This window comes from Seriola aureovittata, chromosome 1, assembly GCF_021018895.1.
Source record: "Seriola aureovittata isolate HTS-2021-v1 ecotype China chromosome 1, ASM2101889v1, whole genome shotgun sequence".
In the NCBI taxonomy this organism is placed as follows: Eukaryota; Metazoa; Chordata; class Actinopteri; order Carangiformes; family Carangidae; genus Seriola; species Seriola aureovittata.
In genome coordinates, this window is record NC_079364.1 from 7171101 (window position 1) to 7187221 (window position 16121).

At 41.5% G+C, this 16121-nt stretch overlaps 1 protein-coding gene across 1 annotated transcript; it reads right to left on the minus strand.

Annotated features, from left to right (window-relative positions):
- Positions 1–118: 118 nt before the first annotated feature.
- Positions 119–15771, minus strand: dis3l (DIS3 like exosome 3'-5' exoribonuclease). Its single transcript, XM_056379919.1, has 18 exons — positions 15526–15771; positions 14606–14759; positions 13603–13731; positions 11398–11533; positions 8717–8884; positions 8152–8230; positions 7750–7923; positions 6695–6864; positions 6256–6417; positions 4846–5096; positions 3368–3460; positions 2956–3244; positions 2599–2834; positions 2297–2451; positions 1946–2124; positions 1711–1856; positions 1377–1548; positions 119–1109 (listed from the first exon to the last, which is right to left on the minus strand). Exons 1-18 carry the CDS (start codon positions 15653–15655, stop codon positions 792–794), a joined length of 3141 nt encoding a protein of 1046 aa, XP_056235894.1. The 5' UTR covers positions 15656–15771; the 3' UTR covers positions 119–791.
- Between the last annotated feature and the right edge of the window lie 350 nt (positions 15772–16121).

The window sequence follows — 16121 nt, forward strand, 5'->3', positions numbered from 1 at the left end:
CATCATAAATTGTTTTTATCATACCTTTTTTTTTTTTTTCTCAAATGCAATCAGTAACAATAAATAATTCCTCCCAAATGAATCTCATGTTTTCATACACACACTGTAAGATGATCTATTAAAAGTCAAAATGTTTAATTACAAAACAGCTGCATGTCCATCACACAGGTCACTCACACTCTTCACACAACCAACTGTATTAAAAATAGATACTACAATAATACTGAGAGTAATACATGAATAATAATTAAAGCAAACATGTGAATCAATGAAGCTCAACTTTTGTTTGTCCATGTTATAAGACATTTTAACCCTGAAACAATCTTTTTGTTGCATCATTAATTCTTCATATTAAACTTTAGTTTATACTAAGAATTGAATTCATGTATCACTATCTGCTTATTTACATCAGTAGACTCTTAAAAGTGTCACCAGTTTTATGAAAACAGCTGCAAATCAGTTTTGTCTGTGTGTACATTTTTTTCTCATCAGTGACAATATCACCTCCTCATAACTTGAGCTATTCTATAATTACTGTGACTTTAACTACAATTCATTTCTATTTATTATTACCAGTGTATTCATTCTTGGACTAATGTGCACAGAAACTCTACAGATAATAAGTAACTACAAATCTGCCATCAAAACGATGATGATGATTCAAAAATGACTGGAGAAATGTTCATTTGTAGAGGAGGCTGTTCAGATGTCCACGAGATGTTCAGAGTCGTCCATGTTGTTCAAAAACTCGCCAGGCTTTCCCGTGTCCATTAACTCCATTAACAGCTGATCTATGCCGTTGTTGCACAGGCAACCATTTCCAGGTCCATCAAAGCCAGCTCTCTGACCTCCTCCAGCAGCGAGTACAGATTTGGAGTTTTGCTCTGGCAGAACTCTCTCTCCTCTTTGGAGAATTTGGTTAGCCGGGCCGCCTTCTCCTGCGACTGCTGGTACGCCTCCTCAGCCAGACGCACCACCTCCTGGACCAGCTTGCAGCGGCCCTGTGAGCGTGGCTCCTGGTGCTCTGCGCTGTGGTAAGGCTTGTTGCTGATGACCTCTAGGTTCAAACGGTCTGCGTGGCAGTGGAAGGACTGGACAGAAATACGGACCTGTGGAGAGAAGAGGAGGCAAATGTCATCAGCACCCTCCACAGACTGGAACCTGATATGAACCCACATTAAACACATCACTGAAACAAAGAGAACCTGCAAGTGAAATATCACTTGGGTCTGATGTAAACATCTGAGCCTGTCCCTTCTCTCTGGGTTCGTAGAGGACCGTGCCAAATGATCATACAACTTCACTTAAAGTCGGTAGACAATAACAGACTGGATTATTGTCCAGTCTTTGAGTGATAAATCTATCCTGCGACTCACGGTGATGTGGTCAAACAGTCTGAAGGTGGAGGTGCCACAGCTGGAGGTGGTGGTAATGTGGTCAGCGTGTCGTCGCACTGAGCCACTCTGCCACTCACAGCTGCCGTCCGGTGCTGAAGCGACCACCTGGCCCTCCCGGTTCTTCATATACACCGGCGCCTTCACACCGTACCTGTGGAGAACACAGGTGTAGTCAGGATGGTTGAAACCTGGATATTTATTTACATTATCACAGCAGATTTATAACATTTTCATTAAATGACTATGTAGTTATGATAACTACATGATTAAAAAAGCATCGACAACCAAAATAAAACCCAAGTCAGTTTCTCACTCTGGGACAAACGCCAACACGCCGTCGTCTCGGATGGAGTAAATGACAGCGTTGGCCACGCAGCGCTCGTCCGTCTGAGGGTCTCTTTCCTTGAAGTAGAGACACTGAAACAACTCTGTGGACAAGCTCTGAGCTTGCTTTGCTGCCTGTGCAGGGGTCAGAGCCAAGAGGAGAATGAGTTTATTTCATCGAGTAAGAAGTGAACAAAGATACAGAACTACAGAGCAGCACTGACCCTGTTCCTGCTGTTGATGTGCTGAGCCATTTCCTCCAGTTCTTTGTTACCGGCTAATGCTTTACCAACGCCTGTTCCCCTCTCTGTGGCGATGGCTGCGGTGAGAAGGCGGTGGACCACGATGTCGGCATAGCGGCGGATGGGTGAGGTGAAGTGTGTGTAGCGGTCCAGAGCCAGACCTAAGAGACAGAAAACAGACATCAGCACCGTTTGTCAGTATAAATTTTAATTTTTAATCTTCATGTTAATCTGAAATCAAAACCAGATCCTTCATTCGTCTTGATAATCCAGATCCAGACAGTTCCACTAAATAATACAATAACAGCTGATGAGGAGTGTTATCTATTGTACCGTAATGGTAGTACTGGTCCACGGACTGGGCACCAGTGGAGAAGTATAGAGCCTGTGACATGGCGTGGGTGGTCATCATTCTCAGCAGCCTGTTCACCAGCGGGTCCTGTGGGTCCACAGCCCGGTCCAGAGACTCAGCCAAAGCTTTGTTGGAACTGAAGAAACAGAATCGACTGTTCAAATACATCGCTCTCTAATCTGTAGATTCTCAATGACAGAGAAGTTTTTTTTTTTTTTTTGACTCTGCATGAGAAATGACTCAAAACAGCCTCCAGACACTCTTAAAATCCTAAATCAGTCACCTGGTGTCAATGGTGAATCCCTTGGCCCTGGCGCTTTCCACCAGCTGGCTGAAGATCTCCTGCCGTGCTGGCGGGTGACGCCTCAGCAGGGCCTGATGAGGGAAGGTCTCCTGGATCTTGCGTGCCACCCAGTGGTTGGCGTAAATCATGCACTCGGCCACGGTCTCGTGGACCTCCAGGGGCTGACGTGGGACCAGGGCTGTGATGTTCCTCTCCTCGTCGAGCTGGGCACGCACCTGAGAGGAAAGGAGAGGAAAGGTTTTATTTAAATGTGAAAGACCTGAAATTACAGAAAACATGCCCAAGGGACGAGGATTGAGAAATATACAACAGCAAATGAGGAGGAACCAGGCATACCTCCACCCCCTCCAGCTCCAGCGCTCCTCCTCTGTCCCTCTGCGCTCGGAGATGTCTGGCTACATGTGTGAGCATCTCCAGAGCCTGGGTGAGCTGAGCCAGCTTTGCGTCCTTCTCCTCAGGGCCAAGCTGCGCCAGCTCCGGGACCTCGGCTGGCTCTCTGTTGATGAGCGCCTGGGCCAGCTCGTAGTGGAGCTGGTAGGAGGAGCGGATGATTGTGCGACCGTACCACACCTTGTTGACAGCGAGCGTGTGTGCGTCAAGCTCCCACAGCACGCTCATTGCATACCTGGATTTGAGAAGGAACTTATGTAGGTAAACAAATAACAGATTGCATGTTTTGTGTATGTGTTTATTTGACTAAAAGCCTTCGATAACATGATGCACTGCAGAGAAACCTGAGTCCACTGACCTGTCGACTCCTCCCAGCAGAGAGCAGAGGTCTGCGCTGAGAACAGCAGGTAACATGTCGTACCTGCGGTCTGCCAGGTAGTAGGTCGTAGCCCTGAGGAGGAAAAAGAAGAATAAAGAGAAACTGTGTCTTCTCTCCATGGAGGAGTCAGTGTCATAAAATATTCACTTTGGTCCCCTGGTTTTGTATCATTTTTATCACTGCCTTTATTTGTAAGTCTGGGACTCTTAACAGTTTCCCAGTAGTTACTGATGATACCAGGTGATTCATGCACGTACAGAAAATACAATGCAATGAAATACATCAGGAATTTCAGGGAAGACTAAACATAGAGAAATAGAAAATAAGAAAAATCTCCAGCCTATACAGGTGGGTTTTTAAAAGCCTTCTAAAATTTGTGCTGCTTAAGCTGATCTAATGCTGGAAGTTCATGGAGCTAAAACAGTAAATCCGTGATCCCCTTTTGTCTAGACTGTGGAACTTGAAGGGTCTTGTTGCAGGAAAATGCTTAAAAGATCAGAAATATACAGCAGAGATGAAACATATTTTATCTGAACTGATTTCTAAAAGAAACATGGAGCCAGTGTGATCCATCCAGGACCGGAAAACAGTGTTTAGTGTTTGACAGAAGCCTCGCTGCTGCTGAATTCTGCACCAACTCTAGACAGACAACTTATTTCCCACCCCAGCACAAGGACAAACATGTACATTATATGCAAGGGATAGACAAAATAATAGATACATTACCACACAGAACTGAGACTGTCCGAGGCAGCTCAGTGAGGCACAGATTTACTAAGAAAATAGCACTGTTCAAATGTGCACTGTTCTCATTGAGCTGAATATATTCAGGGTCTGATTTACTATGAAAATGGCTCATTACGCAGTCAGCTCCTGGACTTCAGGCACAGCTGCTCAGAGAGGAGAGCAGATGGAGATGCAGTCGAATACAAACTTCAGTGTCTTAACTGAAGGAGAAAAGATTTAATGGCACTCGGAAGTGAATTTAGAGGTAGCTTAACTGATGGTTTATATTCAGGTTTGATGAACAGACACCATAATTAAAATAGTCAAATTACTTAATAGCTTAATTTCTCTCTCTAATAATTTGTAATCAGTATACACAAGTCTATGCTTAGTTCACATATTTTCCCCACTGTAACCTTTGGCTCATGTAAATCCACTTTATTCTGTTTACACCTGCTTTTGAGAGGTGGAGAATTTTCACTGCAAAACTGACCACTGCAAATTGCTTGAGCTCAGTAAATCCAGTGGAATAACCACACTCTGTTATCATGTCTAATCTAATTATCTGCATGATCTTCCCTTTAATGAATGTGCAATGAGGTGACAGGTGCATCCTGTTAACACCTGAAAAACAGACGTGAAAGCCTTTGTAAATCTGGTCCCTCCCAGTTTCTCCTTTTCCCCTGGTATTGTTTTATTCCACCTCTTCTAGTATCCAGCTGGTTTCTCACCTGGTGCGTGCTTCCAAGTCGGTGAGTGAACCTTCTGTGACAAAGTGGGTGACATCGGCGATGTGGACCCCCAGCTCCAGCAGCTCCCCGCCAGCGAGGCTGCGCATCGACACCGTGTCGTCTACGTCCTCGCAGCCCTTTGGGTCGATGCTGAACACTAGGTGAGTCTGCCTGAGGTCCCGCCGCTCTGTCACCTGGGCGGGATCCACCTTCCACGGTTTCTCAGGGGAGTTGACCGGCATCTCTCTCAACTGAGGACGGACAGACAGTCACAGATAAAATCTCAAGGTTACATTAGGCATTCAAAATCTCACAAAGGCAGTTGTGTAGTACTTGAGCCAAAGTGAAGGGACACGTATGAATTATTTATTTCGCTTGTGCTTTGTTCTGAGAAGAGACAGTTGGATACTGTGTGCTATGTAGAGACACACGTCTTTCATCAGAGGCCATTTTTTACAAAATAAAATGAGCAACATGAATCTGAGTTGAAAGAAGAGGTGATTTAATTCTGTTAGGTCCTTGGATTGTCTTATGAAAGAGGAAGCAGATAAATAGATGCACTGAAAAGGAAACGAGACATAATTTCAACAAGGCTGCTCCCTTACATTATGCACGCACGCACGCACGCACACACACACTGCGGAATAGCTTTCATTTCTCTGCGTCCTCCAGCCTCTTATTCAACAGTTAACTCGTCCTTGTTAAGTAAATGTGCTTTACCAACAATGGGAGGCACCAACGCTGTGTTCAGGGGCCTCTGGGTGGCAGTGTCCCCCCATGTTTGCTCACAGTTATCATTTATTTTAAAAAGACCCTGAGAAATTTTCCTGTAAACAAAAAGTGATGCTTACACTCTGAGTCCCTGAGGCATAAAAAACACAACAAAGGCATTTCCTTCCTTATAAAATCTTTGCATTGGTTCCCTGAATCAGTCTGAATTAAGATTCTTTTATTTACAAGTCATCAGTTCATCTGATTTTATGGTTATTTTTCGATTAAGTGATTAATTGTTTCATTGAAATTGTTGCGTTATGACAGAGAAGCTGTTCACTCTGTTCATGTGAAAAGCTGGAACCAGAGCATGTTTGAATAATGAATGAAACCAATAATCAATTATCAAAATACTTGTCAATTTCTTTTCTGTCAATCAACTAATCCATTAATCATTTCAGTTTCACTTCTCGTGACTGGCTGCTGAAGAAAGTGGAACATGTAGCAGCTAAAGATGCAGATGTTTTTCTCTGGAGCTCCTAGAAATCAAAAAATATTGAACTTGTGTTTGTCAGGTTGCCAAAAATACAGGACTGTGTTTGCTGAACGTGTAAACACAGTTGTGTTAACAAAACAAAGAAGCCCCTCTCCTTAAATTCAACGTATGCATGTGATCTCAGAAGGAGCTTCTTCTCTCACCTGTGCATCTGAGAAAGGAGGCACGTGGATGCAGTTCTCTATGAGGATGGTATGGACCTCCGTCTCCAGCTCTCCAGCCCGGCCCAGAACCCGCACACTGTGGCCATTGGGATAGAGCGACGTGCTTTCCCATGAGTCAATGCGCACCACCACTCTGTGATCCTGGGTGAAGAAAACACAGGAATTACACGACCTCACCTACGTCTGTTTATGTTGGGCAATGATGATCAAATGAAGCTCAGATTATTGGATTTTTTGATAGATATAATAATGTGACACTGTTATTACTGGCCCAAATGATAGTGACTCCACCTTGACAGCCCACACAACACGTTGATCATGTAGGAAATCTTACATCAGTCAGATTAGCTCCTTTTTAAGTAACGTTTCTGTTTGAAATTTGTAAATAAATGAGCAGCCAGTGGAAGGCGGACCACACCTGCAGAGCATCAGCCTGCTGAGTACTGATACGGATCTTGGGGATGCGATGGTCCCAGGGCACAGCAAGGATGCGCTGGGAGTTCCTGCTCTGGGACTGAGACCCGTCCCTGGGGGGGAAAGTTACCACATAGTCCCTCCAGTTCCTCTGCTGGATCCCAACAACGCGGCCTGCAAGTTAAAATAACCAGAGATCTATAGTGACACTTTTTCTACCAGAGTAGTCAGATGATACCAGTTGATGCAGTGTATTGGGACTAAGCGTTGATTAAAATTCACATTTCACACATTGTTTTAAAATTAAAAAATAAATAAAATGAATAAAATAAATAGCATTAAAACTTGTTTGTAACAAATTATCTAACTTCAAAGATCCAATTACTACCTTTCACAGCTTTCAGCTGAATCCAAGTTTTCACACAGTGAATGGAAGTGGACGTTTGAGTTAGATAAACTGTTAGCAAAGGTCAAGGTTGAACTTCAATGACGCATTTGTGAAAACTTGCGTTCAAAGGTACCATGGGGTGTTTTCGATCAGCACTATGAATAAAATGTTTGATGGGTTCCGGTTTTATTTGTATCAAACATGCAGGTGAAGTGATACAGATTTCTGTCACACCAGCAGTTCTGAGGAAAGACGACTGGATGTGAACAACTCAGGTTGTTTCAAGGCGTTCATGTTGTTTTTTGGTGAAAAACATTGAATGCAAAGATAACTTTGTTAAAAGGAAAATCTGACGTGGTACCTTTTTTAAAAACGAAAAGTTTTCATTTTTCCAGGGTTCATCCAAACATGTTGTCTATCAAAGCAGTTAAAAGTAGATGAACTGTGTTGCAGAAGAGAGGAGGAAACAAAACATTGAAAATAGCATAAAAACTATGTGGGTGTTACACCTCGATTTATCTAAACAGACACAGGAATTGAGCACAAAAACTATTTTGTGTTGAATACATTTTGTTATATCCTGTTCAGTAAGAAGCAAGCAGACAAACAAACGGGACAGAAAACACACATCCTTAGTGGAGGTAACGATGACTCCACGATGGACGTCCCACCTGTCGGCAGTAGTTTAGTCTCGTCCTCTCTGCTCTTCTCCTCTCCCTGACCCTCTGTCAGCGCTGTGACCATCCATCTCCACTCGCTCTTTGGCAACAGCTCCACCACAACTACGTCGCTGTGCACGGCTCTGTTACGATTCTTTTCACCGTGCACCAATATGCGACTCATATCTGAGGTGGGGGGGTGGGGTGGGGGGGACACAAGGAAGAAGGAAGTGGAGGGAGGAAGTCCAGGAGATTGGATAAAAAAGAAAAGAAGAAGAAATAAATTCAGTCAACAGAGATGAGATGTGTGTTTGTTTGTAGTGAATGATAACGTGAATGTGCATGTGGCCAGCGCCAGTCCTAAATAAACATCGCCAGAAGAAAAAGTTGTGATTGTTTTCTGTAGTTTTGCACCTGTGCTCTTGTTAGAAAAACTCTCCATCATGATAAAAGCTTCAGTCTGTGCTCGGTGTTTGCTGACATTCAGAGTGCCCTGAGAAAAAGGAAGGAAAAATGGGATTTATTTTGATTTTGGGAACATTATCAAGTTTAATTCATCAGTCTGTTAAGAATAAAATGTCCTTTGGGATGTTAAATTATATTCACGCTCTTCTTGATGCATTACTGAGCCTGCCCCTAGCACGAGTCCTCAATCAGCCCCAGAGCTGTAGAGCTGATGATTGACAAAGACTGCCTGAGTAACTACAAACAGTCTTCATTTCTTTTACTACCTCCTTGATCCAAAAATGAATTTATACCTTTGCCACTGCAAATACCTACACTACTTATTGAATTAACTAATTCAAGCAAGTTTCAGGTTGATTTTCATTTTAGTGGCTGCATATAAGACAAAGCTTTTCCAGAAACATCTCAACAATCATTTTGCTAATTTCCTGTTGAACATCATAACAGATTTTTTTTATTTTTAAAAAGGAGAGACTCTCTAGACATAAACCAGGTTGGTGGATTTGCAGTGTACCTGATAGTACCGTCCAGACTTGATTCCAGCCTCCAGGACTTCAGCCGGTAGATGTTCCCAGTACTCTCTCTCCTTGCCCTCGCTCTCCTTCTCTTGCAGTGCCTGAGAAATGGAGCTGTACAGCTCACGGGCCGCCTGCAGCTGCGGCCAGAAGTTTTGCAAATAATCCTGAATAAAGACAAATAAAGAGACACATGGGTGAAGACATTTCTGGAACAGTATCTGGCATTATGGATCTGATCAGGGTCTTAACTGAGGTGTTAGATAACAATACATGACAATTATGAGATAATCCAGGTTTCATGTAGAATTCTGTAGAAGGCAGGACATTTTTTTATTTTATTTTTTTTAAACAATAATGCAGTTTCAGACTCAGGGTTAATATTTACAATGAATTACTGTTCCAAAGACATCCCTGCAGGGGCCTAATTCCTGGTTATTTTACACTCAAATTCAGTTGAGTCAGCCATGAGTTGCGAAGTAGCAGGTTTTCTTTCAAAGATATCCTAAATACAGACGCCATTAAAGGCAAAAGTTTCCATCTATTTACCTGCTTTCACAGATGAAACAAAATCCTGGCAAAAAAAAATATATCTTTCATTTGGATTTCAGGGATTCCGTCCCTAAATGCCCTTCATCTCCTGGATAATTTAACATAATATAATGGGTGCTTATTAAAGCCACGTGTTTTAATTATGCCAACTTAGAAAGTGTTTTTCCGTTAGTGTAGGATGGCACACTTTATATACTTTTAAATACTACAATACCTATCATCCTCAGCCTTTACTGCTCTGAGGAAGCCAATCAGAGGCGAAGATTCTAAGCTGCATCCTGTAAATCTATTTAACGCTGAAATAACTCCATGATGATGTTTTAGCTGCGGTAGCAAGACCAGCCTATCATCTTTTATATAGATAAGACAAATAAATGACTGCTCTTTTCTCAGAATCAGCTGTTTACAGAACTTCCATGAGGGGATCTTTGATTCATCACAGCCTCTCGTGTTAAAACAACTCTTAACGCTCCACTGAGTCATACTTTAACCACTTCATCAGGATTTTAGACCAGCCATAAAACTTTACTTTTTCCTGACATTTTTTCCCTCCACTGCACCAATAGCATATTAGTTGTCAAGCCGCTCAGTGGAGCGATATGGATGGAGCATATACACGGCATGGCGACGCAAGACAATTAGGCAGTACACAATCACTTCGGCAGTCGGAGCAATCCATGACATTCTGTTGAGTAAATAAGAATTATAATAAACAATTAAGAGACTGTTTGGACCGTTTGGAAACAAACTTGATAGATTATTGATGTAAATGTGAAAGATTTGTTTGTTTGCTTTGTAGACCTCAGTCTGTTGCTACTGCTCCATTTAATTTGACTCATTTACTTGTAGTTGTTGAATGTAGTTATGAGAGTTATTTTTGCAGTTTCCATACAGCGTGGGTACTTGTCCTTGTTGCTATTATTGTTATTAGTAGTTTTATTGCTGTTCATTTTTGTTGTTATTGTCTTGTTCCCCTTTGTCTTGGATTTTAATTTACATTATTGTTTTGGATTATAACGTGATATTTACCCCAGGAAGAGTAGTTGCTACCTTGGTAGTGGCAAATGGGGATCCAAGTGAATGAACAGATCAATTAAAAAGTAATGACACCAATGTGATCATCAAATAAACTGCAGAAATCTGGAAATATGGGTTAGACAAACTTATATGTTGGAGAAAACAAGGGGAAACTATCCACTGCATACACACAATTTTCCTGTGCAATTACTTTTTATTATCAGCACTTTCAGTTTTACCTGCAAATAAAGTGACTCAGACACGATCTGATCATACAACTGTTTGCATATCTTGACATCTTTTTAGTGATGTTGCTGTGTGGATAGCACAATATCATCATTTAGGATAGAAACTATGGCCAAAAATATGAAGAGATACAAGAATGATCCTTTTAAAAAGGTATTAAAATTAGTTATTGTTCTAAGTGTTTGGTTTGTTCTCATGTAAAGTGTAAGACTCAAACATATTTCATTGTTTTACCATTTTCATATCCTGACTTGTGCTAAATACTCAACAATCAAATCAGATTAACTCAGTTCCGGAGCTTTCGATTATATCAAATCAGAACTTCATCAAGAAGATCAAGATCATGTGATATGACTGAAAGCTCAAGAGTAGCTACTGAATTCAGCTTGAGGAGTCTGCTTCCTCGTATCGATTTGAACCATGGTGTATAACTGTTACAGAAAACATCAAAACTTAGTAAAAGGATTAAAAACAGAGTGTTTCTTGTCGAGTAATGTAACGTCCCTGGTCGACACATGCAGCATCTGTACAGCAACACTTCTCTACTGTGTTGGCTCAGTACTCAAACACAGTGGATTCAAAACAAAACGACAGCTCGAGTTGAAGAGCAGAGTCTTAGTTTTAAGGATGTTCACATCAGTAGTGAGTAAACAAAGCAGCAGCACAATTACAAAGCTACAACTCAACGGTATTCACACAAAATGATCGTTAACACCCTCAAATTAAAGCTGAATGTTGGCACTTTAACCTCACAGCTGCTTGTCATGTCAGACCCGACATGCTGGGGCCAAATACTTATGGACTCAAGTGTAGATTAGCCTTAAAGTATGTGTTCAGAGTGGTAATGCACAGGTGTGTCACGTACCTGGACGGAGATGACGTACACTCCAGAGTTGAGGCTGCTGTACTCAGCCACGGCTTCCTGGTCCTCTGTGATCATCACTACATCCATCATGCCTGCCAGATGGTTATAGTACCACACTGCTGCAGAGTACACACACCTGAACACACACATGCAACTTCAAGCACAAGGTGCATGTAGACAGCTTGCTTGTTAAAGCCCTAAACTTGAATATATTGCATTTAGTTACTTTGGCACATAAATTCTCACTTAAAACTCAAAGCGATGTTTCAACATTATAAAGAATAGAGACATAAATAATTCACAGCTCTGTGCTTTCAGCTATGTGTCTTTTTTATGCAATAAACTCATTTCATCACAGCAGATTGCACCTCCAGCCTTCCATCCTTACAACTAAACGACAACATGCTGTACAACACTGGTGGACCTCGTCGTCATCAGCCACAGCATTATGACTAAATCTTTATTATAACAAACAATTATCTCTTCTTTCTGTATCAGATCCAGCCAGTTGCTGAAAGAATGTAAAATCAATACAGCAGAAATGACTGATTAATTGACTGATGAATTATTTGACTAAACATTAATTCATTATTATTTGCTTTCCCTTCACAAGTGCTGAGGTTTGTTGGTTGGTGCTCTGACTTTTTGCAGATGAAAATCAATGCACACTTGTCTCCATCACATGCACCTGTTCTATCACCTAAGACGACCTCCGGCAGAGCAGTTTGGCAGTTTCAGGATTATTCTATTCCTGCATGGAGGAAAAATATCTGTTTTGTATCTTATGTTCTCAGATCTTCAGGGGATATGAGCTCTTCTGTTCAAGACATCTTGACACTTAAGGTAGAAAACAAGTATAATTATTGTCTATAATCAAGTCTACACTGCATATCTGTTATCCTTCAGTCCGCCTGCTTGTTGTGTTAGTATACCTGTTTTATACCTTGAATGGAAGAAAAACATCTTTGAAAATACTGAAATTGGCCCTTCAACCCTCAAGCACCGATAGACACAAGTCATTGCAAATGTTTGTTTGCAGAGTAATAATTCTGAGTTTGTGCATTGCTAATCTTTAAACATCTAACATCTTTCATCTAAAATCTACAGGAGGACCCAGAAAAGCAGAAACCTGCATGCACAGTTGTGACTTCTCATACAGTAAGTGAATCCTGTGGTTCAACATTTCTGGAGAGACACTTTATTTTGAAGAGTTAGCATCTGGAAGCTGTGGCATCCTGGAGTCTCTGTTGGTTGGTGCCAGCCAAGAAAGAGTCTTTGTAAAACAGCAAATTTTTTTTTTTTTTTTTTTAAATTTGAGTATGATTTCTGTGCAGACTAAACAAATGAGACAATTAAATAATGAGCTTTAGATTTTGTTGCCTTTGAACTGAGACAGATGATTCGTTTCTCCCTGTTTCCAGTCTTCAAGCTAAGCTAAGATACCCAGCTGCTGGCTCCACCTACAAATTTACCTTACAGACGTTTAGTGACATTCTTATCAGATAGGGCTGGGTGATATGGTCTATAAATAATATTGTGATATTTTAAATCGCTATATCACGATAACCGATATATATCTAGATATTTTGAAATCTGCTCTAAAGCACTTCATAAATGCACGATTTAACCCTTTCATCCCTTAAATCACACCAGTATGATGATTACAGTCCCTGCAACATTTGTCTGCATTAAAAACATTATTGTTTACTGTTTATTCATCAGTGCTTTCTATTGGATCAAGTTTGAATTGGCAAAAAGGGGAAATCACAACCAAGTTAGATGTGACCTTTGACAAAAAACAGAGCTTCAAGTTCGTTTGCCTCCATCTTCAGGTACTGTTTCTGAACACGTATAAACTCGCTTTGGAGCTTCACTTTTTTCACTCCCTCCAGTTACAAAAACACACACCCCTCACCTATGTCAAACACACCCAGGAGAGTTTTCTGGATGGGCGAGGGAGAGAAGCAAAACACCGAAGCGAATCTCATGCCGACGGCTTAAAACAATTACGTGACAGTTTGTACTCGATGTTCTACATCCCATGAGGAACAAGCCACAATACATCAAGTACATCGCGACATTGCATCGCCCCCCCCATTATCAAACTCTCATCAAGAAAGCGAGTAAATGAAGCTCCCAAAATGTCAAAATTATTCTTTTAATTTGACGGGGTAGAATTGTGGGGGTGTAGTACTGGGCTCTGACCTGGTCTGCCACTTCTCTTGGCTCTCCCCCTTCTCTCGTGGACAATAGGAGTACTCTTGAAATTCATTGGCAAACAGAACACAGTCATGTCGAGGGTCTTTCAGCAGGTTTCGCAGACGGTTGTATTGCCTACACAGAAACAGAGGAAAGAAATCCACCTTCAGACACTCTTAAGGTCCAAATCACAGTGACTTTCTGCTGGGCCATGTGTGTTGTTTTTTGGGGTTTAGTATCCTGCCCAGGGACACTTTGACATGCAGACTGGTGGAGCCAGGAATCAAAGTTAGAGTTAGATTTCAAATTCAGGCATGACATAAAAGAAAGCTGCACAGAAACTCAAAGGTCATCATACACACGTATTGTGCCAACACACACACACACACACACACACACACACACACACACGTTCGTTCCTGTGTGCTCCCTGTGTGTTGAAGTGAACGGAAAACTGCAATTACTGACACAGTATGGCATCAGCATATGCTCTTCCAACTAAGTCCACCTAACATTATCAAAAGTGAAGCCTCATCATATTAATGATGCAACATTTTAAAAGGCAGTGTAAGCAGAAATCAAAAGCAGAGGTCATGTGGGACTCCTTACGGTGTTCATCAAGTTTGTCAAAAGCACTCCTGCGTGTTTGTGTGGGAGCAGTATTTCAAGTCACAGGCTGGATCTCGTTTAGCTTCGTCAGCAGAGCTTTGATATAATGAGGTTGACCCCCTGCCCGCTCTTTACACACTTGTGCAGGTAGGTTGTCATTAGAGGCTTAATTCAAAATGTCTTGACCACAGGAGCTGTCCTGGAGCCTTCAGTACGCCTGAAGCTCAAATTTTGTATTTGCTGATAGAAAAACAATCCTGCAGGACCAACCACCAGCATGCTTATTTGTAAATAGGACAATTTACAACTGATGCAACACTAAAAAGACTCTCACACTTTATATTAATGTGAGATTAAACAGTATATTGTGTGAATGTTCAGCCTGTTGGTGTGAGTGTACCTGCGTCCTTTGCTGTGATGCACAGCCTGGCAGGCGGTTTGGGTGATGACGATGCCCTGCAGCTCCCTGAACTCCAGGATCTCCAGGTAGTCGACGACCACGCCAGCATCAGGCACCACATAGTGAGTCAGATCTCCTGGCAGCACCTTACCATCTGGTTTTAAAGTAATCAGGGCAAATGTCAAATATTTTTTGCTTCTGACCCTACTAATACAATGTTTACAAGTGCATCAACAAAAATTACTTGAACTTAAATGCAGGAGCCAATTATTTTTTCATAAACGGTGCAACATTTTTGCTCTTGTATTGTTTTCTACAGCAGGAAAATCCGAAAATTCAGCGTAACCAGTCTTTACATTAATATTAGAGGCTGTTATTAGGAAAGACTGCAGCACATGACCTACAGTTCATCACTAAGTCTGATGATTATTTACTTCTGTCTTTTTGTCTGATTTGCGTCTTTCTTGCTTAATAAAACATGCATACATAATGATGTATATAAAATAAATATGACCTTGTAATAATTTGCTGTAGTAATTCGTAGCATTCTGACATGCTGATAAATTGTTTTTCTAAGGCAACAACATTAACAAAGAAGCCAGCCACTGACATTACATTAGATAATCTGCTGTAGCTGTTAGATCTCACCTTAGATCTCATGGAAATATGACACCTGCATTCAAATACAAGCCTAAAACGGAGGTAACATTAAACAAATTAAGACTATATTTAAATGAGAACGCAATGTTTGTAGTTGAACGAATAATGGACTCAGCGATAATTTGGCTGCACCGCGGCCTATTGTCTCAGTCTTTGCTGTATAATTAGCTACAGTGTGTGTATGTGGGTATTCATTGTACAGGTGAATAAAAGGCTGTTTTGTGTGTGTGTATGTGTGTGTGTGTGTACGTTGATCGTACCGTTGACACAGTCCGCCTGACACACACAGCTGTAGCAAGGGACCCGCTCCCTCAGATAATGCTCCCGGACCACACGGACCTTCCCGCCCCGGCAGCTCTTCAAATGCAGAATCTTCTCGGTCTTTATCATCTTCAGGACTCAGGGACGAGCCCCGTGTATCAACCTGTCCTTCTTAATCAGTTCTTTTGTCGTAACGCGGGAAAATACACTTGTAAACATTCACTGCGAACTTCAGGGAAGTGTGGAAAGGCAAGCCCGCTGACGTCATGACGCACAAGCAGGTCCGCCTCTTGCTGCGTTCATGTGCTGTCGGACATAAGCAAATCATTTACAATGGTGTTGTAAACACAGGCGTTCACTTTTTACATTACATTACAATATATTTTAGGCGGGATTGTTGCAAAAGCAATTCCATTCTATGTTTTTCTCAGGATAAAAAAACTTTCGTATATGTTCTTAATGTGCGTTTTTTTTGGGGAAATTTTCCCCATTGAAATTAATGTTCAAAATCTCTAGTTTTCACAACTTTTCATAGAGGATCTTTGCTTTTACTCATTCATTCAAATTTTTCCTTCATTTTTGGTTGTATTGGTTT